Here is a 16,499-nt window from a genome sequence, read left to right as displayed (position 1 = left end):
CTAATGGAAATGAATCATGAGAACTTTTCAGCTTAGGCTAGCTTCAGACTGATAAGGTTCAAGTAAGGAGTAAGATTCAAGGTCAGCTTGGACAAGAGAAGTCTGTGAAATTCTTATCTACAATTAACCAGTAAAAATGTGAAGTGCAGTTGTGGCTCAAGTGGTAGAGCACCAGCTTGGAGCTGAGAAAGCTAAGGGACAGTGCCCTGGCCCCAAGATCAAGCCCAAGTATTGGGACAAAACAAAACTAAACAAAAACCCACTAAAGCAAAAAAGGGTTGAGGGTTGGCTCAAGTGGTAGATTGCTTGCCTAGTAAGAAAAAGGACTGGATTCAAACCTTAGTACAGAAAAAAAAATTAATTTGTTTATAAACCACGTACGATATGTAAAACATACTTATAGTACATTTTATATGTTAAATATGAAATGAACACATAAACACTGATTTATTTTCTTCAGCATTTGAATAACTATGATGAATAAATCTCTTGACTCCAATCAAGTAATTGGTCCAAATAACAACAGAAATCATAGTATTTTCCAGCCACTATCCAAACAAACTATAGTTACCAAAGTGAAACATTTGGAAACTTAGAACAGGAATTAATTTTGTTCTACTTCTTAATACCCAAAGAATTACTCTGGTGAAACATTTTAGACCCCAATCATTTACTTCCTCTTCTTGAAGAGAATTTGTTAGTATATTTTAGAGAAGTCCCTTTTTATATATTTTCTTCAAATCACTACAATTACAAGTAAGGAAATATGTGTTGCACAGGCTTAAGCAATAATAGTAGCTACAACTTTATGAGCTCTTAAAATATGAAAGTCCTAAAGTCAGTATTACTCATAATTATGTCCCTATGGTCTAGTGTGTTGTTGTTTTTTGTTTGTTTGCTTGTTTTGGTTTTGGATACTGGAACTGGGGATTGCACTCAGACCTCGACACTGTCCCTTATCCTTAAGTGGTAGGTTGGCATTCTACCACTTAAGCCACAGCTCCACTTCCAATCTTTTGGTAGCTCATTAGTGCTCATACTTTTCTGCCTGGCTAGTTTTGAACTGTAATACTCAGATCTCAACCTTCTGAGCACATGAGTAGTTGGGATTACAAGCACGAGCCACCTGTCAGGTTTGTCACTACACTCTAAAAAGTCCAGGCAACAAGTAAATGAGACTCCATCTCAACCAATGAAAGCTGGGATAGGGTATGTGTTTGACCCCTCAAGTACACAGGAAGCATAATAGGAAGATCATGGTCAAGACCTGCCGGACATGACTCAAATAGAATAGCATCACCACAGCTAGTGCAAAACTCTGAGTTCAAACTCAGATTACACATATGCATGAAATACTCCTACACACACTCCACACACACCTCAAAATCAAATTTTTGGAAGATTTTGAAACAGATTAAAAGACTACAGGCCCAATACTAGATTTCTATATACTGCTCAGAGTGCAGTCTTCTGGGTTATGACTCTATGGGCTTTAAACCTTTGATCATAACTGAGCTACATAAGAGTCTGCAGGTTGTCCATTACAAATACCAATTTTTGTCCACACATTAGCAATGAAATTTAGTCTAGTGAAAGGACACTGAAAACTTATAATGGTGGCACACACCTATATCCCAGTACTTGGGACACTGCCACAGGAGAATCAAGAAGACTTTAAGGCCAGCTTGACATTCACAGTGAGACTATCTAAAAAAATGTCAATTTTGTTATATTAGCAGATTGACTTCAGAAGACAGATAGGTTTCTGGTCTGAGTTTATCTTTAAATCAGTGGTAACATCTTTCATTTCACTCATTCATTATCAGCTAAATTCTTTTGACAGGTGTTCATTTTATATTTGAGGGCCTTCATTCTATCTAGTTTTGAAAAGTATCCTGTAAAAGTACTATAAGTATTATTATTTTTCAAAGAAGGAAACTGAAACTTGAAAAGGACAAGTTCTTTGTCCACATTTACACTTGCTCCACTTTCATGACTTATACTTTTAGATATCATACTTTTTTCTTTTTCTTTCTTTCTTTTTTTTTTTTTTTTGCCAGTCCTGGGGCTTGGACTCAGGGCTTGAACACTGTCCCTGGCTTCTTTTTGCTCAGCGCTAGCACTCTACCACTTAAGCCACAGCATCACTTCCGGCTTTTTTCTGTTTATATGCTACTGAGGAATTGAACCTAGGGCTTCATACATGCAAGGCAAGCACTCTATCACTAAGCCATATTCCCAGCCCTAGATAGCTTACTTTTTATCTCATTAGTAAAGGGGCCATTTAATAATATTTTAAAGAATTTTTTCTTTTAAAATATAGTTACACAATTGTAAATGCATATTACTTTTTCATTGCTTGATTGATTTATTAACTGCTTGACTGCTTACTTGATAATCCTGCTTGCTAATGCTAGGTAAGCACTCTGCCACCTGTGTCATACCTCAAGTCCCCCTCTTAATATTGGGAATTTTCAAGATAGCATTTTCCCTTTAAGCTGGGACCATCCTAAGTTGTGATCCTTTTTCTTGTGCTTCCCTATGTCAATGGCAATGATAGGCATGCACCTCTGTGACCAACCATTGCACTTATGCCATAGATGGGATGACAAGCTCCCACCACTGTTCCCAGCTATTCACTAAGATAAAGATTCATGACCTTAAATGTCTAGGATACTCTCAAACCAAAATTTCACAATTTCCACTTCCCAAGAGCTTGCATTACAGGCTTGAGCTACATTTTCAAATTTAATTAACAAAGAACATCCTTGTCCAATCAGTTAACAAATGAATACTTTGATCAGAAAAAAATGTATTTTAATTTTCAATTCATATAAATGAATCTATGATCCACAGGAAGAAAACATATTTCTGAATTCTAACTTTAAAACAAAATAAAAAAGAATAGGTATCGAAATGAATTTCATGAAATGGAAATGAAGTCTCATTGCTGCTGTTTTTCCTTTTCTTTTTGTCTTGTTTGTTTGTTTATCTGTCCTTGAGAGGGTAAGGGAGACACAGAAATTGGGGAACAAAGTGTAAACAAATGCAGCAGTGCTACTCACTAGCTACTATGTTGAAATGAACCACACAACTTTTAGGTAAGGACAAAGGTTAAAAACTGAGAGAAAGAAAAGGGTGACATTGTCCAACAAAAAATATAACCCCTCTGTACATCACCTTTATAATAACAATGAAAAAGTTTACAATTAAGAAAAAGTAGTAGGATATTGGAAAAATTTTAACCACTTGATGATATTATGAGGTTTAGTCTTTTGCAGTATTCATGACTAAAGTCCTCTTTGTTTTTGCAGAAATAAGAGGTCTGAGGTTGAGGATCAAGTAGTGGAAGTCTTGCTTAGAGAAAGCAAGCCAAGTTCAAACTCTAGTAACACACTCCCCTCCCCCAACAGATGCAATCTCAAAATTGTATTCAGGTTTGATGTTATATACTGGGACACTGTACCACATTAAGGACTATAAGGGTAGAGATAAGCCCTTCTTTTATGAAGTGAATAATTATGAGATGTATGTGTACATACCATGCAACTTTATAGTGTAAACATATTGTTAAAAAAGAACTTAATGCACATTTTACTACTAGTGATAGAATAACTTTTAGTATAAGATAAAATAAGATCTCAAGAACAAAATAAAACTAGGCTAGAGATGAAACTCAAGTAGAACCTGTCTAGCAAGTGCAAGGCCCTACATCAAACTGCCATAGCACGGAAGTGAAAGGAAAGAAGAAAGAAAAATGTACAGAAAATTAAAAACAAAACAACAAAAAAAAAGGACACGGAGAAGAGGAAGGGATAAAAAGAGGTGAAAAAAAACAGATCTATTTTATATTAAATAGTCTGACACAGATGAAAGAAATTCTCGAATACACCAACAATATAAATCAGAGCAACAAAACTATCAAAATTTTACTACATAATTCAAATAGGGCAAAGATCACTAAAGGGAGGTAGACATTCATATTAAAATTTTACAAACTATGTGGAGAAATCAAAATTTAAGCGGGATATTAAATTTAGTAGAATCTGTGTTATGTAACATTCTTCATTAATCTTAAAAACCGCATTAACTAGAACATACTTTTTACTGACAGGAAGGTTTGACAAGACTGTGTTGCATGACCATCTTCTATATCCTGCTGGAATATTCATAAATACAGTTGTGCTACTGACAACTATTCCAGGTGTCAGGAATTAGAACAGAGCCTTCTCTTTGCTAATTCCAATGTCATTTCTTCTTTTATAATCCATGTCTAGACTGCTCCTAGCTTCCCAGATATATGTCTCTTAAAAAGCTTCTTAAGGGGCTGGGGATATAGCCTAGTGGCAAGAGTGCCTGCCTCGGATACACGAGGCCCTAGGTTCGATTCCCCAGCACCACATATACAGAAAAAAACGGCCAGAAGCGGCGCTGTGGCTCAAGTGGCAAAGTGCTAGCCTTGAGCGGGAAGAAGCCAGGGACAGTGCTCAGGCCCTGAGTCCAAGGCCCAGGACTGGCCAAAAAAAAAAAAAAAAAAAAAAAAAAAGCTTCTTAAATCCCTAGGTAAAACAGGTCACAAAAGGCATTACCAGAAATATCTCTTGGGACTGGGGATATGGCCTAGTGGCAAGAGAGCTTGCCTCCCATACACGAAGCCCTAGGTTCGATTCCCCAGCACCATGTATACAGAAAACGGCCAGAAGGGGCGCTGTGGCTCAAGTGGCAGAGTGCTAGCCTTGAGCAAAAAGAAGCCAGGGACAGTGCTCAGGCCCTGAGTCCAAGGCCCAGGACTGACAAACAAAAACAAAACAAAACAAACAAAAAAACTGTATGCTGTAAACCAACTGTACAACTCATCGGGGGGAAATGGAGAGGGGACAGACGGGGGGGGGGGTGATGAGGGAGGAGGTAACAAGTCAGATAAAAAATATGTACGCATTGCCTTACATGTGAAACTGTAAACCCTCTGTACATCACTTTGACAATAAAGAAATTAAAAAAAAAGAAATATCTCAACTTTTAAATTTAACTTCTACACAGTATTACTCACTTGGAAATGCTACTTTTTGCAATGTTCGCTCTATAATTTTTTATTCCAGAATTTTAAGGTACCAAGGATTGAACTTGCACTTGCTACATAAATATGCCACTACTTGAGCCAAAAGCTTAATTAAAGAAAAAAAAATGGTTAAAATTTCACTACAGGTTAAGGACCATGGAAGACTATATAAGAAAATTAAGAAATTGAAGACTGAAAAATCAGTGACTAAAAGCAAGATGAAGAATTGTATGAATAAAAAAAGGATATAATAATTCAAGAGATCAACCCCAGTCTTTAAGAGAAAAACCCCAGTCTTATGAGAAAAAAAACTCAAATCCATTTCTGGTGGTGGTACTATTTGATTAAGAAAGGAAATCTGGAGATGGGGCACATGGCTTGCACCTGTAATTTTAGCTACTCAGAAGTCTGAGATCTGAGAGGCAGAGTTAGAAGCCAGCCTGGGCAGGAAAGTCCATGAGAATCGTTCCTCAAGTTAACCACCCAAAACACCGGAATTGCGCTGTTGCTCAAGTGGGAGAATGCCAGCCTTGAACAAAAAAGCTAAGAGATAATGCCTAGGCCCTGAGTTCAAGCCCCAATACTTACCAAAACAAAACCAAAAACCTCTTGGCCTGGCTATATTGAACAAGTGGTATAATACCCATCTATCAAGTGCATGGAAGTGAGCTTAAATTCCCCTACTGCCAAAATGTAAAGAAAAGAAAGGAAGGGAAGTAAAAGGGAGAGTTCAGTACTTCTGGCTCAGGAGACTGGGAAGATTCTGGATCAAGGCTAGTCTAACAAAAAGTTCTCAATTCCCATCTCAATCAATAGCTGAGCACACTGAGGGTACACTTTTTATCTCAGCTATGTAGGAGGTTGACACCAAAAGGATCAAAGATGTATAGTTCTAGAAGATAACAATTCTTTGTGAGACTAAACTTCAATTGAAAAAGCAGGACATGGTGACATACCCTTATCATCTCAGCTATGGTGAAAAGTATTAAAAGGAACACTGAAGTCCAGGCTAGCCTGGGCAAAAAGCTAGACCCTATCTCACAAATAACAAGAGAAAAAAGGGTTGTGGCATGGAACAAGTGGTAGAGAGCTGGCCTAGTAAGTTCAAGGCTGTAAACTAAATACTATCAAAAAATGAAGGAAGGAAAAGAGATGGGGAGGGAGGGAGGAAGAGAGGGAGAAGTAAGCAAGAGAGGGAAGGAGGGAATACAGTAAAGGAAAACAAAAGGGAGTCAAAATAACACATGATAAAACAAAAAAAAAAACTCCATCCAAATACCACAAAATGTGACCTAATGTAGAGACAAGCCTTCAGCAAGATAATTAAGTTAATGATGACGCAACAGTGGATCCTAGTCCAATTAGAGACACAGAAAGACTCAGGGAATGGCACTTGCACAGAGAATCAACTGTGTGAAGAGCAGCAAGATACTGGCCATCTGCAGGCCAAGATGGGAGGCTTCTAAGGTAATCAAAGCAGCTGACACTGTTCCTGGACTTCATTTCTAGTTTCCAGACGATAATAAAATACATCTGGTTTCTTTTTTTCTTAATATCTATTCTTTAAGCACCTCCATCTCTAGTACGTTGTTATGATAGCCTTAACAAACTAGTACAGAATTTCTTTATATCATTCTACACTATTTTCTTCTGTTACATAAATGCTATTATTTAGTTTTTACCAGTATTTAATTAAAAAAAATTCCTTCCCCATCCCCCTTTCTGTTTTCTTTTTTTCTTCAGTACTGGGTGGGGACTGAACTCAGTGCTTGGAACTTGCTGGAGAAGTATTCTGCCACTAGCCAACCTAAAGTACTTCTGTTTTACACTATAAGATATTTTCATTATTGTTCCCTTTCCAATAATAATTCTCTGCTCAGAACTATTTGGTTATTCTCTTATATGAGGTCAAATTGAATGTAATCAACAGTACAACTTACAATGACTTGTAATTGTGATATATCAAACACATTCTTGTTATCAGACCATTATGATACAAAACTAAATATTCTCTGGATAAAAGTATATAACCATGAAGTACAAAAGATTCTATTTAATAGTAACATTGGTGGTTCAGGAAAAATTTAGAAGTTGTTTTTAGCTCTAAAAACATCCATATACTTTATGGTTAAATGTATGTTTCATATTTTGGCTGTTCACAAATTATGTTCTTTGCAATTAAAGATTGATTATCTAAGCTTATCCACAGTTAAAATGAGCTGGGAATGTGGCTTAGCAGTAGAGTGCTTGCCTAGCATGGAAGAAGCTCTGAGTTCATTTCCTCAGTACCACACAAAGAGAAAAAAGCAGGAAGTAGAGCTGTGGCTCAAGTGGTAGAGTGCTAGGCCTTGAGTGAAAAAAACCCAGGGACAATGCTCAAGCCCTGAGTTCAAGCCTCAACCAGAAAAAAGAGAGAAAGAGAGAGAGAGAGAGAGAGAGAGAAGGGAGGGAGGGAGGGACGGAGGGAGGGAAAGGAAGGAAGGAAGGAAGGAAGGAAGGAAGGAAGGAAGGAAGGAAGGAAGGAAGGAAGGAAGGAAGGAAGGAAAGAAGGAAAGAAGGAAGGAAGGGAAGAAAATAAAGAAAAAAGAAAGAAAGAAAGAAAGAGAGAGAGAGAGGGAGGGAGGGAGGGAGGGAAGGAGGGAGGGAGGGAAAGGAAAAAAAGTCCATCATTTATGAACACTGGAAGTCATCCTAAGCTAAACTTATTTTTATCACAGAAATGATTTTAAAGCACAGAGGTAATCATAATTTGCGCTGTCAACAAGTAGACTGCAAACAAATTGAAGTCCAGTAAAAGAACTTAGAAAATTCTTTATACCTTTTTTCTTGTTTTTTCAAGTACTCTTATGGCATAAAACTGAAGATTTTATTGTTGTTATTGTTATTGTTTATCTTCTGACTTCTTCACAGCCTCCTCAAATATAATCAACCAATTTGAAAGAAAGCTAGTAAACCTCTACTTTTTATGGTAATATTTTCCCATTCTCATTATATTGTTAAGTAGAGAACAACTTTCTTTTTGACCCATGTTTTGATAATATTTTGTTTCAAGGAATTTCTATACAGCAATAATGAAAATCATCTCTTTGGAATGTACCCACCAAGGCAATCTTTTTCTTTCCAGAAAAAGAAAAAAAAAATCACCTTAAATGACTACACATTTCACAAAAACTGGAAATTGACCAAAAATGTTCATTCTGAAAGCATCAATTCTACCAGCAAACAAATCAAGCCCCCTTTTAGCAGTGTTATATACAAACTATGTAGGTTATTTAACAAATAAGGTATTTTATTAGAATTTTACTAGAATATGTGACAATTTATATCTGTAATGTCTGTCAAATACGTAAATACTTATTGGACATATAGGCCCATGATTTCATTAGAAATTTCAAGATGTGACAAATAAAAATACCTAGGTGCTTTGGAAAAGTCTTCATATGATTATATGATTAGCCATTATTTGATATATAAAAATGTAATTACTGGGGTTGAGAATATGGCCTACTGGTAGAGTGCTTGCCTCACATACATGAAGCCCTTGGTTCGATTCCTCACCACCACATATAGAGAAAAAGTCAGAAATGGTGCTGTGGCTCAAATGATAGAGTGCTTAGCCTTTAGCAAAAAGAAGCCAGGGACAGTACTCAGGCTCTGAGTTCAAGCCCCAGGACAGGCAAAAAAACCCCATCACAATATATATAGTGTGTATATGTATGCATATATATAATTGCTAGGAATATATTACAGACTGGATTCTACATTATAAAGTCTACATTTATTATTAAAAAAATTCCCATTGCTTCTTCCATAGGAGAACCCTTTTTAAAATTCTGATTCATGAAATGTGATTTCAGCTAATGTTATATGTAAGTTAGTTATATAGGGCAATCGAAGGCACAGTATAAGGCTGCTGTATGTTCATTTGTGATATGACTGAGCTAATAAAGAGATAATTATTTAAAATAAAAATCAGTATATGTTGGGGAGACTAAGCAACTGATGATATACAATGAATAAACATCATATAATAAACATAACTTATGACTAGAAGAATAATTTACAAGATAATAATATATGAAGAATTTCAACAAAACCTGTAAAATTTACAAATTAAGTGAACAAATACAGGAAATAAATAAATGTTAATAAATAAACTTCTTAAAACATACTGGAGCTTAATAATGATGAATTAAAATAATTTTTGTTTAATAGATGGCTAATGACTTAATTATTAACTCAAAGTGAAAAAAAATCCTACAGCAATAAAATGTAGATTAGAAAAACTAAATTTATAAAATGACCAGAAGTTTAGAATCATTTTGAATCTTTTTCTATTTAATTTTTAAAATAATAACCAACCTGAGCCACTTTAATTGAATTCTGGGTAGAGCCACCAGCATGATACTCAACTTGAAATTTTTTTACAAGTTCATCAAACCTATAAGAAAATCACAGTAGAAAACAGTTAGTTTTTGACTGTTGTCACAATTCAAATTTTTCCAATTAGAGTACACTAAAATATAATTGGTCAAATTTTTAGTTTATATAATTATGTTAAATATGCTATGTTAAACATATAAAGTACTAGCATGCTAAATGTCCATAGTTAATATGTTTTCTATAAATGCACAATAAGAATTTAAGCTATGAACAATCACATTAAATGTCACATATGGTTACTCAAAGTCAGAACAGCAATGTCAGAATTACTTTTCTCAGCAAAAGTATAGAAACCAATGTCTTCTTTCTCCTTCCAAGTAACTAAGTTTCCTAACGAAAACTGCTGCTTATTATTGCAGTGCTCAGAATCAGTGTTAAGAAGCATTAAAATTAAAACCCTATGCTTGAAGACAAATGATGAAATATGCATACTTCCTCTTCCACATCTTACTGAATATCAGAAATCACATTTTATACATACTAAAAGTGAACAAAGGTAAAACGCTTTGCAAAATAAGCAGATTACTAATACATAGTAACACATAATACATTCTAGTTAAACCGGGCAATACAATAATTTGAGACACTATTTAAAACAACCAGAATAGGTAGTCATCAACTTCCACCTGACTGGAAGTTGCTGGATATCCCCTTTTACAGCAATCATATAGATTCCTAGACCACCTGTCCTTTCTCCATCTTTTCTCCCATCCCCTTTCTTCAATTCTTTTTTTCATTTTTCTTCCTTCTTTTCTATTTTTATTCTAATAGTCTCGAAACTTACAAACATATATTTCATCTACTTAAAAGTGTGCAACTGCTTTAAATATACATATCTATATATCTATATCTATCTATCTATCTATCTATCTATCTATCTATCTATCTATCTATCTATGTAGTTGAAGTTGAACAAAAGACAAAGACCAAGCTGGGCAATGGTGGCTCATGCCTGTTATCCTAGCTATACAAAGAGGCTGAGATCTAAGGATGGTAATTCAAAGCAAGCCTAAGCAGACAATTCTGAGAGACTGTTATCATGAGTGAACCAGCAAAAAGCTAAACTAGAAGCATGGCTCAAGTAATAGTGACTACCTAGAAGCAACATATCTAAGCAAGAGATCAAGGCCTTGAGTTCAAATCCCAGTACTGACCCTAAATGGGGGGGGGGGGGGGCGCATTGCTACTAATAGTCAAAATCATACACAGTAAGCAGTTGAATGCAAAAAGTATACTGTTCAGGATAACTAGGGATTTGAGAAAGGTGATACAATCACACAGTATTACTAAGGGAGGCTTTTTAGAACATAATTTGACAATATTCATCACAAGTCAGATTGTTTATATCTTATTATTGTAAACTTCTATTTTGGGAACATTATCGTAGGAAGTAATACAAATGATAAGAACTGTTACACAAATGCTGTTCATTCTATCACAAAATATAATAAAGAAAAACTGAAAACAATATAAATATCCCCTAAAAATATTTAAGTAGGCAGGGAGTGTGGCTTAGTGGTAGAGTGCTTGCCTAGCATGTATGAAGCCTGGAGTTTGATTTCTCAGCACCACATAAACAGAAAAGGCCAGAAGTGGTGCTATGGCTCAAGTGGTAGAGAGCTAGCCTTGAGCAAAAGAAGCTCAGGGACAGTATTCAGGCCCGAAGTTCAAGCCCCAATACTGGCCAAATAATAATAATAATAATGTCAATCAAGGTAATTATCACTATAATAAAGTTTTAATACTGTAATTATTTACAAAAAGAAGCCAGGGACAGTGCTCAGGCCCTGAGTTCAAGTCCCAGGACTAGCAAAAAAAAAAGTATTAAAATGACACTAAAATCAAAACAAGTAAGTTAGGATAAAATCAAAACAACACAAAAATGGGAACCATAAGCATTTCTTCTAGTTCATGAAATCGAAACTATATGACATGCCATGTATTTAAACACCAATAAAATTAGCTGAATAATTCAGTCAACATGAATAGTATATCTATACTTTATGGATTAAGAAAAGTAATCAGAAAGGAAATACATGAATAAGCAAAAGTGCTTTACATTTCCTATAGTTTGATCATGTTTATATTTTTATAATAAAAGCATTTTTATTAAAACACAAAAATTAATATCACTGGAAAGCTAATCAGAATTTCCTTTATTGGAAAAAAGTAAAAAAAACCAACAATAACTTAACTTTCTAAAATGGTTTTAATACATGTTTCATAAGTGTACAAAGGAACTTTAATTCTGAGAAATGTTTTCCACTCTCATACCACATATTATGAAATGTTTTCATGTAAACTGGTATCTATAGATCTGTGCTGCTTTTGGGGAGGAAGAAAGTATATAGTAAGACTGAATCAACAATGTAAAAAAAAAAAGTCATCACTAAACACTTTTTTAGACCTGGCTTAGTATCTTGAGATGTTATACCATGTCAGCATGGTACCATATATAAGAAAAGGCATGAACTGAAATGATCATATAAACATTTAAATTGTACTGAAAGATAGCAATGATTTCTGGTGAAAATTAAAATGGCGTTGATGGATCATCAACACACCACTGGTAGCAGCAAAGAGCTGTGGAACAGCTGGACAGTGACTAAATGACCAAAGTAAACACAGGAGAACAAATTGAACAGCCATAAAATAAATGGCCTTTGACAATGAAATCTAGACACAAGTTTTAAGAAAAATGCAAGACGGTACATTAAAGAGAGACTCACCTTTTCAAAAGCATTAATCATTATACTATGACATTATAGAAAGGTTATGTGAAGGTTACTGAGCAATTTAATAAAAGATAATTATGATGCTACAGTGAAGACACAGTAAGTAACTTGTTGATTATCACATAAATACACTGGTCATTTCATAAAATTTCCAAATAATTTCTACTTCTGTAAAATCTGAGTTGAGAACAGTAAATGATTTTTCAGTGAGCTTTGAGAAGTTAGGTAACAGAAACACAACCACAAAATAAAAGATGTATGAATGAATGAATGAATGAATGAATGTATGTATGTAAAACTACAGAAATTCATTATTTTATCCAACAATCACAGGATTCCACTGATTGTGATGGAAGCATGTTGGGGGTTTTTAGCCTCCCGGGATCTCCTGTCCTGCAGGAGAGACGGGAAAACACGCCCCACCCAGACGGGCCAAGAAGAGGAAAGGGCTGACCAACTGCCATCCCAGCCCCTCTTTCGTTGGAGGACACACAGACAGACAGTCTGGGAGCCAGTCAGCGCTAAGACTTGTTTAATGGCGGCAATGAGCTGTTCTTTTAAAGGGGTCAAAGGGCAGCAGAAGGGGAGGGGCACGTGCACCTACGTAGGGGCTGTGAATGGACACCTGAGCTGTCCCTCAGGGTGGAGCTCCAAGGGACCTCCCTAAGGGTGCCCTACATCTATGTCACGGCCCATAGGACCGCCTCTGGGTTCACCACCAGTGGCCATCTTGGCTCACACACCATCTGAGGTGGGAGGCGGGGCTGGTTAGAACCGCCTTTCTGGTTCCAGACCCAGAGAAGACAGGCGGGGCTAACAACCATGGGGTCCCAGAGCTGGAGAAGATGTGGGCAGGCTAGGACAGCCTCTTAATGATGCAAGGCGTTTGGGGGGGGGGGGGGCGCCCCACAGAAGCAGAATGATCAGAATGAGAATATAAATTTTACACAATATTCTAAGGATGCAGTACAATATAGTAAAATTGATAATGTTAAAAACATTTAACTTGGAGCAATTTAATCTTTTTTTTTCCCCCCCTGTTGGTTCTGGGGCTTGAGCTATGGGCCTGGGCACTATCCCTGAACTCTTTTTGCTCAAAACAGGCACTCTACCACTTGAGCCACAGTGCCACTTCCGGCTTTTTCTATGGTAAGAGTTTTAGGGACTTTCCCGCCTCGGTTGGTTTGAAACGAGGATCCTCAGATCTCAGCTTCTTGGGTAATTAGGATTATAGGAGTGAGCCTCACCATCATCTAGCCTAAATTTTTTATTTTTACCGAAATTTAGTCTAATAAATGACTCCACAAAATCTCTTTTTAAATTTAAATTACCGTACCAATGACAATTGACAAAGCTATATAAGTGTGAGGAAGTTAATAAAAAAATTTAGAAATACTAATTTTCTAATCTGACATTCCTGAAAAGAATACAGTAGACCAAGTATTTTTTGTATTATATAAAATTAATTCTTGGCACCCCAACAATCTATTTCAGACTAGAATGTATTATAGTATGAGTCAGCTACTACAGATATGAAGCCTTACTCTTAATTATTGACTTAAAACTGGCCAATTATTTTTAAAAATCTATTATAGAAAACCTCTTTCCTATTTATAAATATGATAGGCCATGAAAAGCCCCATGTATGCCAGGTAAACACTGTGCCTAGCTATTCAGGAGGCATAGACATGGGCAGGCACAACTCAAAGCCAGCCTAAAGAAACAAATTCTGGAAACTATTATTCCTAGTTGATCAGGAAAAGTCAGACTTAAGAGATGGCTCAAGTGGAAAAGGGGCAGCCTTGAGCAAAAAATTAGCCAAGTTGAGGCACTGAGTTCAAGTCCTAGTATTGAAATAAATAGGTGTGTGTGTATGTATATATACACACGTACATATATATTCTTAATATGTCCTGTCTCTTATCTGTGTGTGTGTGTGTGTGTGTGTGTGTGTGTTGGTTATGGTATTTGGAAGTCACATTCAGGAATTATTTGCTTGGCAAATAATATACATCTTGAGCCACAATGCCAGCCCTTTCCTTCCTTCCTTCCTTCCTTCCTTCCTTCCTTCCTTCCTTCCTTCCTTCCTTCCTTCCTTCCCTCCTTCCCTCCCTCCCTCCCTCCCTCCCTCCCTCCCTCCCTCCCTCCCTCCCTCCTTCCTTCCTTCCTTTCTGCCAGTCCTGGACCTTGGACTCAGGGCCTGAGCACTGTCCCTGGCTTCTTTTTGCTCAAGGCTAGCACTCTGCCACTTGAGCCGCAGCGCCACTTCTGGCCATGTTCTGTATATGTGGTGCTGGGGAATCGAACTGAGGAACTCATGTATATGAGGCAAGTGCTCTTGCCACTAGGCCATATCCTCAGCCCCTATTGTCTTTATTTTTATAATAGGGTCTTGATTATATACCTGATCCATTGTAGACTAATCTACCTATTTACGTTTTTTCCACATAGTTTGGATGACAGTTGACACTGCAAACAGCTATTGATTGGGATGGGGTCTTGATTTTATGACCAAGCTGTTTGCAAACTTCAATTTTTCCCATCTTTACCCCTGTAGTAACTAGGATTATAGAAATGAACCACAGGCACTAGCCTCATGGAGTAATTCTGAAGTGGAAAGCTATATGAAATTCTATTTGTGCCTTGCTTTTGAGAAGACTGGGGAAATTTGAATTCATTTGTTACTAAAGCAATACAAATGACTTTTTGATGATAAGTGACAGATTTAGGACTTGGAACTCCATCCAATAATTAGAAATATATTAAAATAATACAAAATAAAAAAGGATGTTTAGGACACAATATCTTGAGATATGAAATTAAATACTTTTTAAAAAATAGGCAGTAGTGTCTTAATTATTCTTGGGATATAAATAAATGAATATTTCATTAAAAATCAGAAAAAAAGAGAATGATAAAGATGACAAAATGTGAAAGAAAAAATTAAAGAACAGAAACAGCTCTTTTATTTTTAACGTAATATTTCTACTAATCTGTCACAAAACAATACTTGAAATAAGAATTTATGATCATATTCAATACTTGTAGCATCAATGGAAATCAAGTTTGGAGACCAGTGTGAGCAAAGAAGTAAGCGAAGTATCAGTCTCAATCACTAAGGCTGTCATGGATGTGTGTACCCCTTATATCAGCTTCATGAGATATGAAATAGGAGGACTGCAGTCCAACTAGGCCCAGGCATAAATTCAATAGCCTACTTAAAAAGGAATTAAAAGTCAGCCGCTGGTGACTCATGCCTGTAATCCTAGCTACTCAACAGGCTGATGCTCAGGCATCACAGTTGGAAGCCAGTCCAGGCAGGAAAATCTTTGAGACTCTTATTCCAACTAAACACCAAAAAAGCCATAAATGAAGCAGCAGCTTAAGGGTGGTAGAACATAAGCTTTGAGAAAAAAACGCTCAGGGACAGCACCTAGTCCAGTACTCAAGTCCACAGACTCAGTTCTCTCTCTCTCTCTCTCTCTCTCTCTCTCTCTCTCCTTCCCCCTTCCTCCCTCCCTCCCTCTTTCTCTGTCTTCTTCCCTCTCTCCTCTTTCTCACACCACACCACACACACACACACACACACAAATTCAGTCAAGGCAAAAAAGGCTGTTGGCATGGCTCAAAGGGTGGAGTGTCTGCCTAATAAATGCAAGATCCTGCCAAAAATGAGGCAGGGGACAAGGGGAGAAATGTCTAAAGAATCCCATTTTGCAACCTCTAATTCTATCCCAGTACACTTGGTTTACATTTTTACAGATATTAAAGCTACTATGGCATCTCAAACTCAAGGCAAAGAAAAATAATTTGAAAGACAGATAGACAGACAATAGACACACAGAAGAGTGCACATATGTGCATGTCCAAGATAGATCTGAAGACCTCACAAAGACCTCACATTGTGCTAACATTAGCAGTGCACAGAAATAAACGTTAATAATTTTAAACATTTCATAAGGCTAGACATACAAGGGATAAGATATTTAATTAAAATCTTTACATAAAAACTACAAAAATTTTAACTGGCAAGCAGGATTTTGATGGAGTTCTTTCCTAAACTTCTCATCTAAACAAATAATGAATTTAAAACATCAGTAATTGTAAACAGGTTATACTTATTAAGACCAAATGTTAATAGAATAACGGGGGGAGGGGTAATCCATGGGCAAATTGTAAGATTCAAAGCTTTGAAATCTTTACCACAAATGTTTAGTGAGCTTGAAAAAAATTTACTTAAATGTCACTTTGATAAAAGCCAA

General features: G+C 36.4%; 1 protein-coding gene across 2 annotated transcripts in view; it reads right to left on the bottom strand.

Moving 5' to 3' along the window:
* Adk (adenosine kinase) overlaps positions 1-16,499 on the bottom strand; it is a 420,812-nt gene that overhangs the window by 295,452 nt on the left and 108,861 nt on the right. For both annotated transcript variants that reach the window (XM_048339095.1, XM_048339096.1), the window contains exon 4: positions 9,422-9,500. In XM_048339095.1, coding sequence (XP_048195052.1) covers positions 9,422-9,500 — 79 coding nt within the window. The remainder of the gene's footprint in view (positions 1-9,421; positions 9,501-16,499) is intronic.

This window comes from Perognathus longimembris, chromosome 2, assembly GCF_023159225.1.
Source record: "Perognathus longimembris pacificus isolate PPM17 chromosome 2, ASM2315922v1, whole genome shotgun sequence".
Classification (NCBI taxonomy): Eukaryota; Metazoa; Chordata; class Mammalia; order Rodentia; family Heteromyidae; genus Perognathus; species Perognathus longimembris.
Note: the sequence above shows the minus strand (reverse complement) of the source record. Positions and strands in the feature narration are given on the sequence as shown.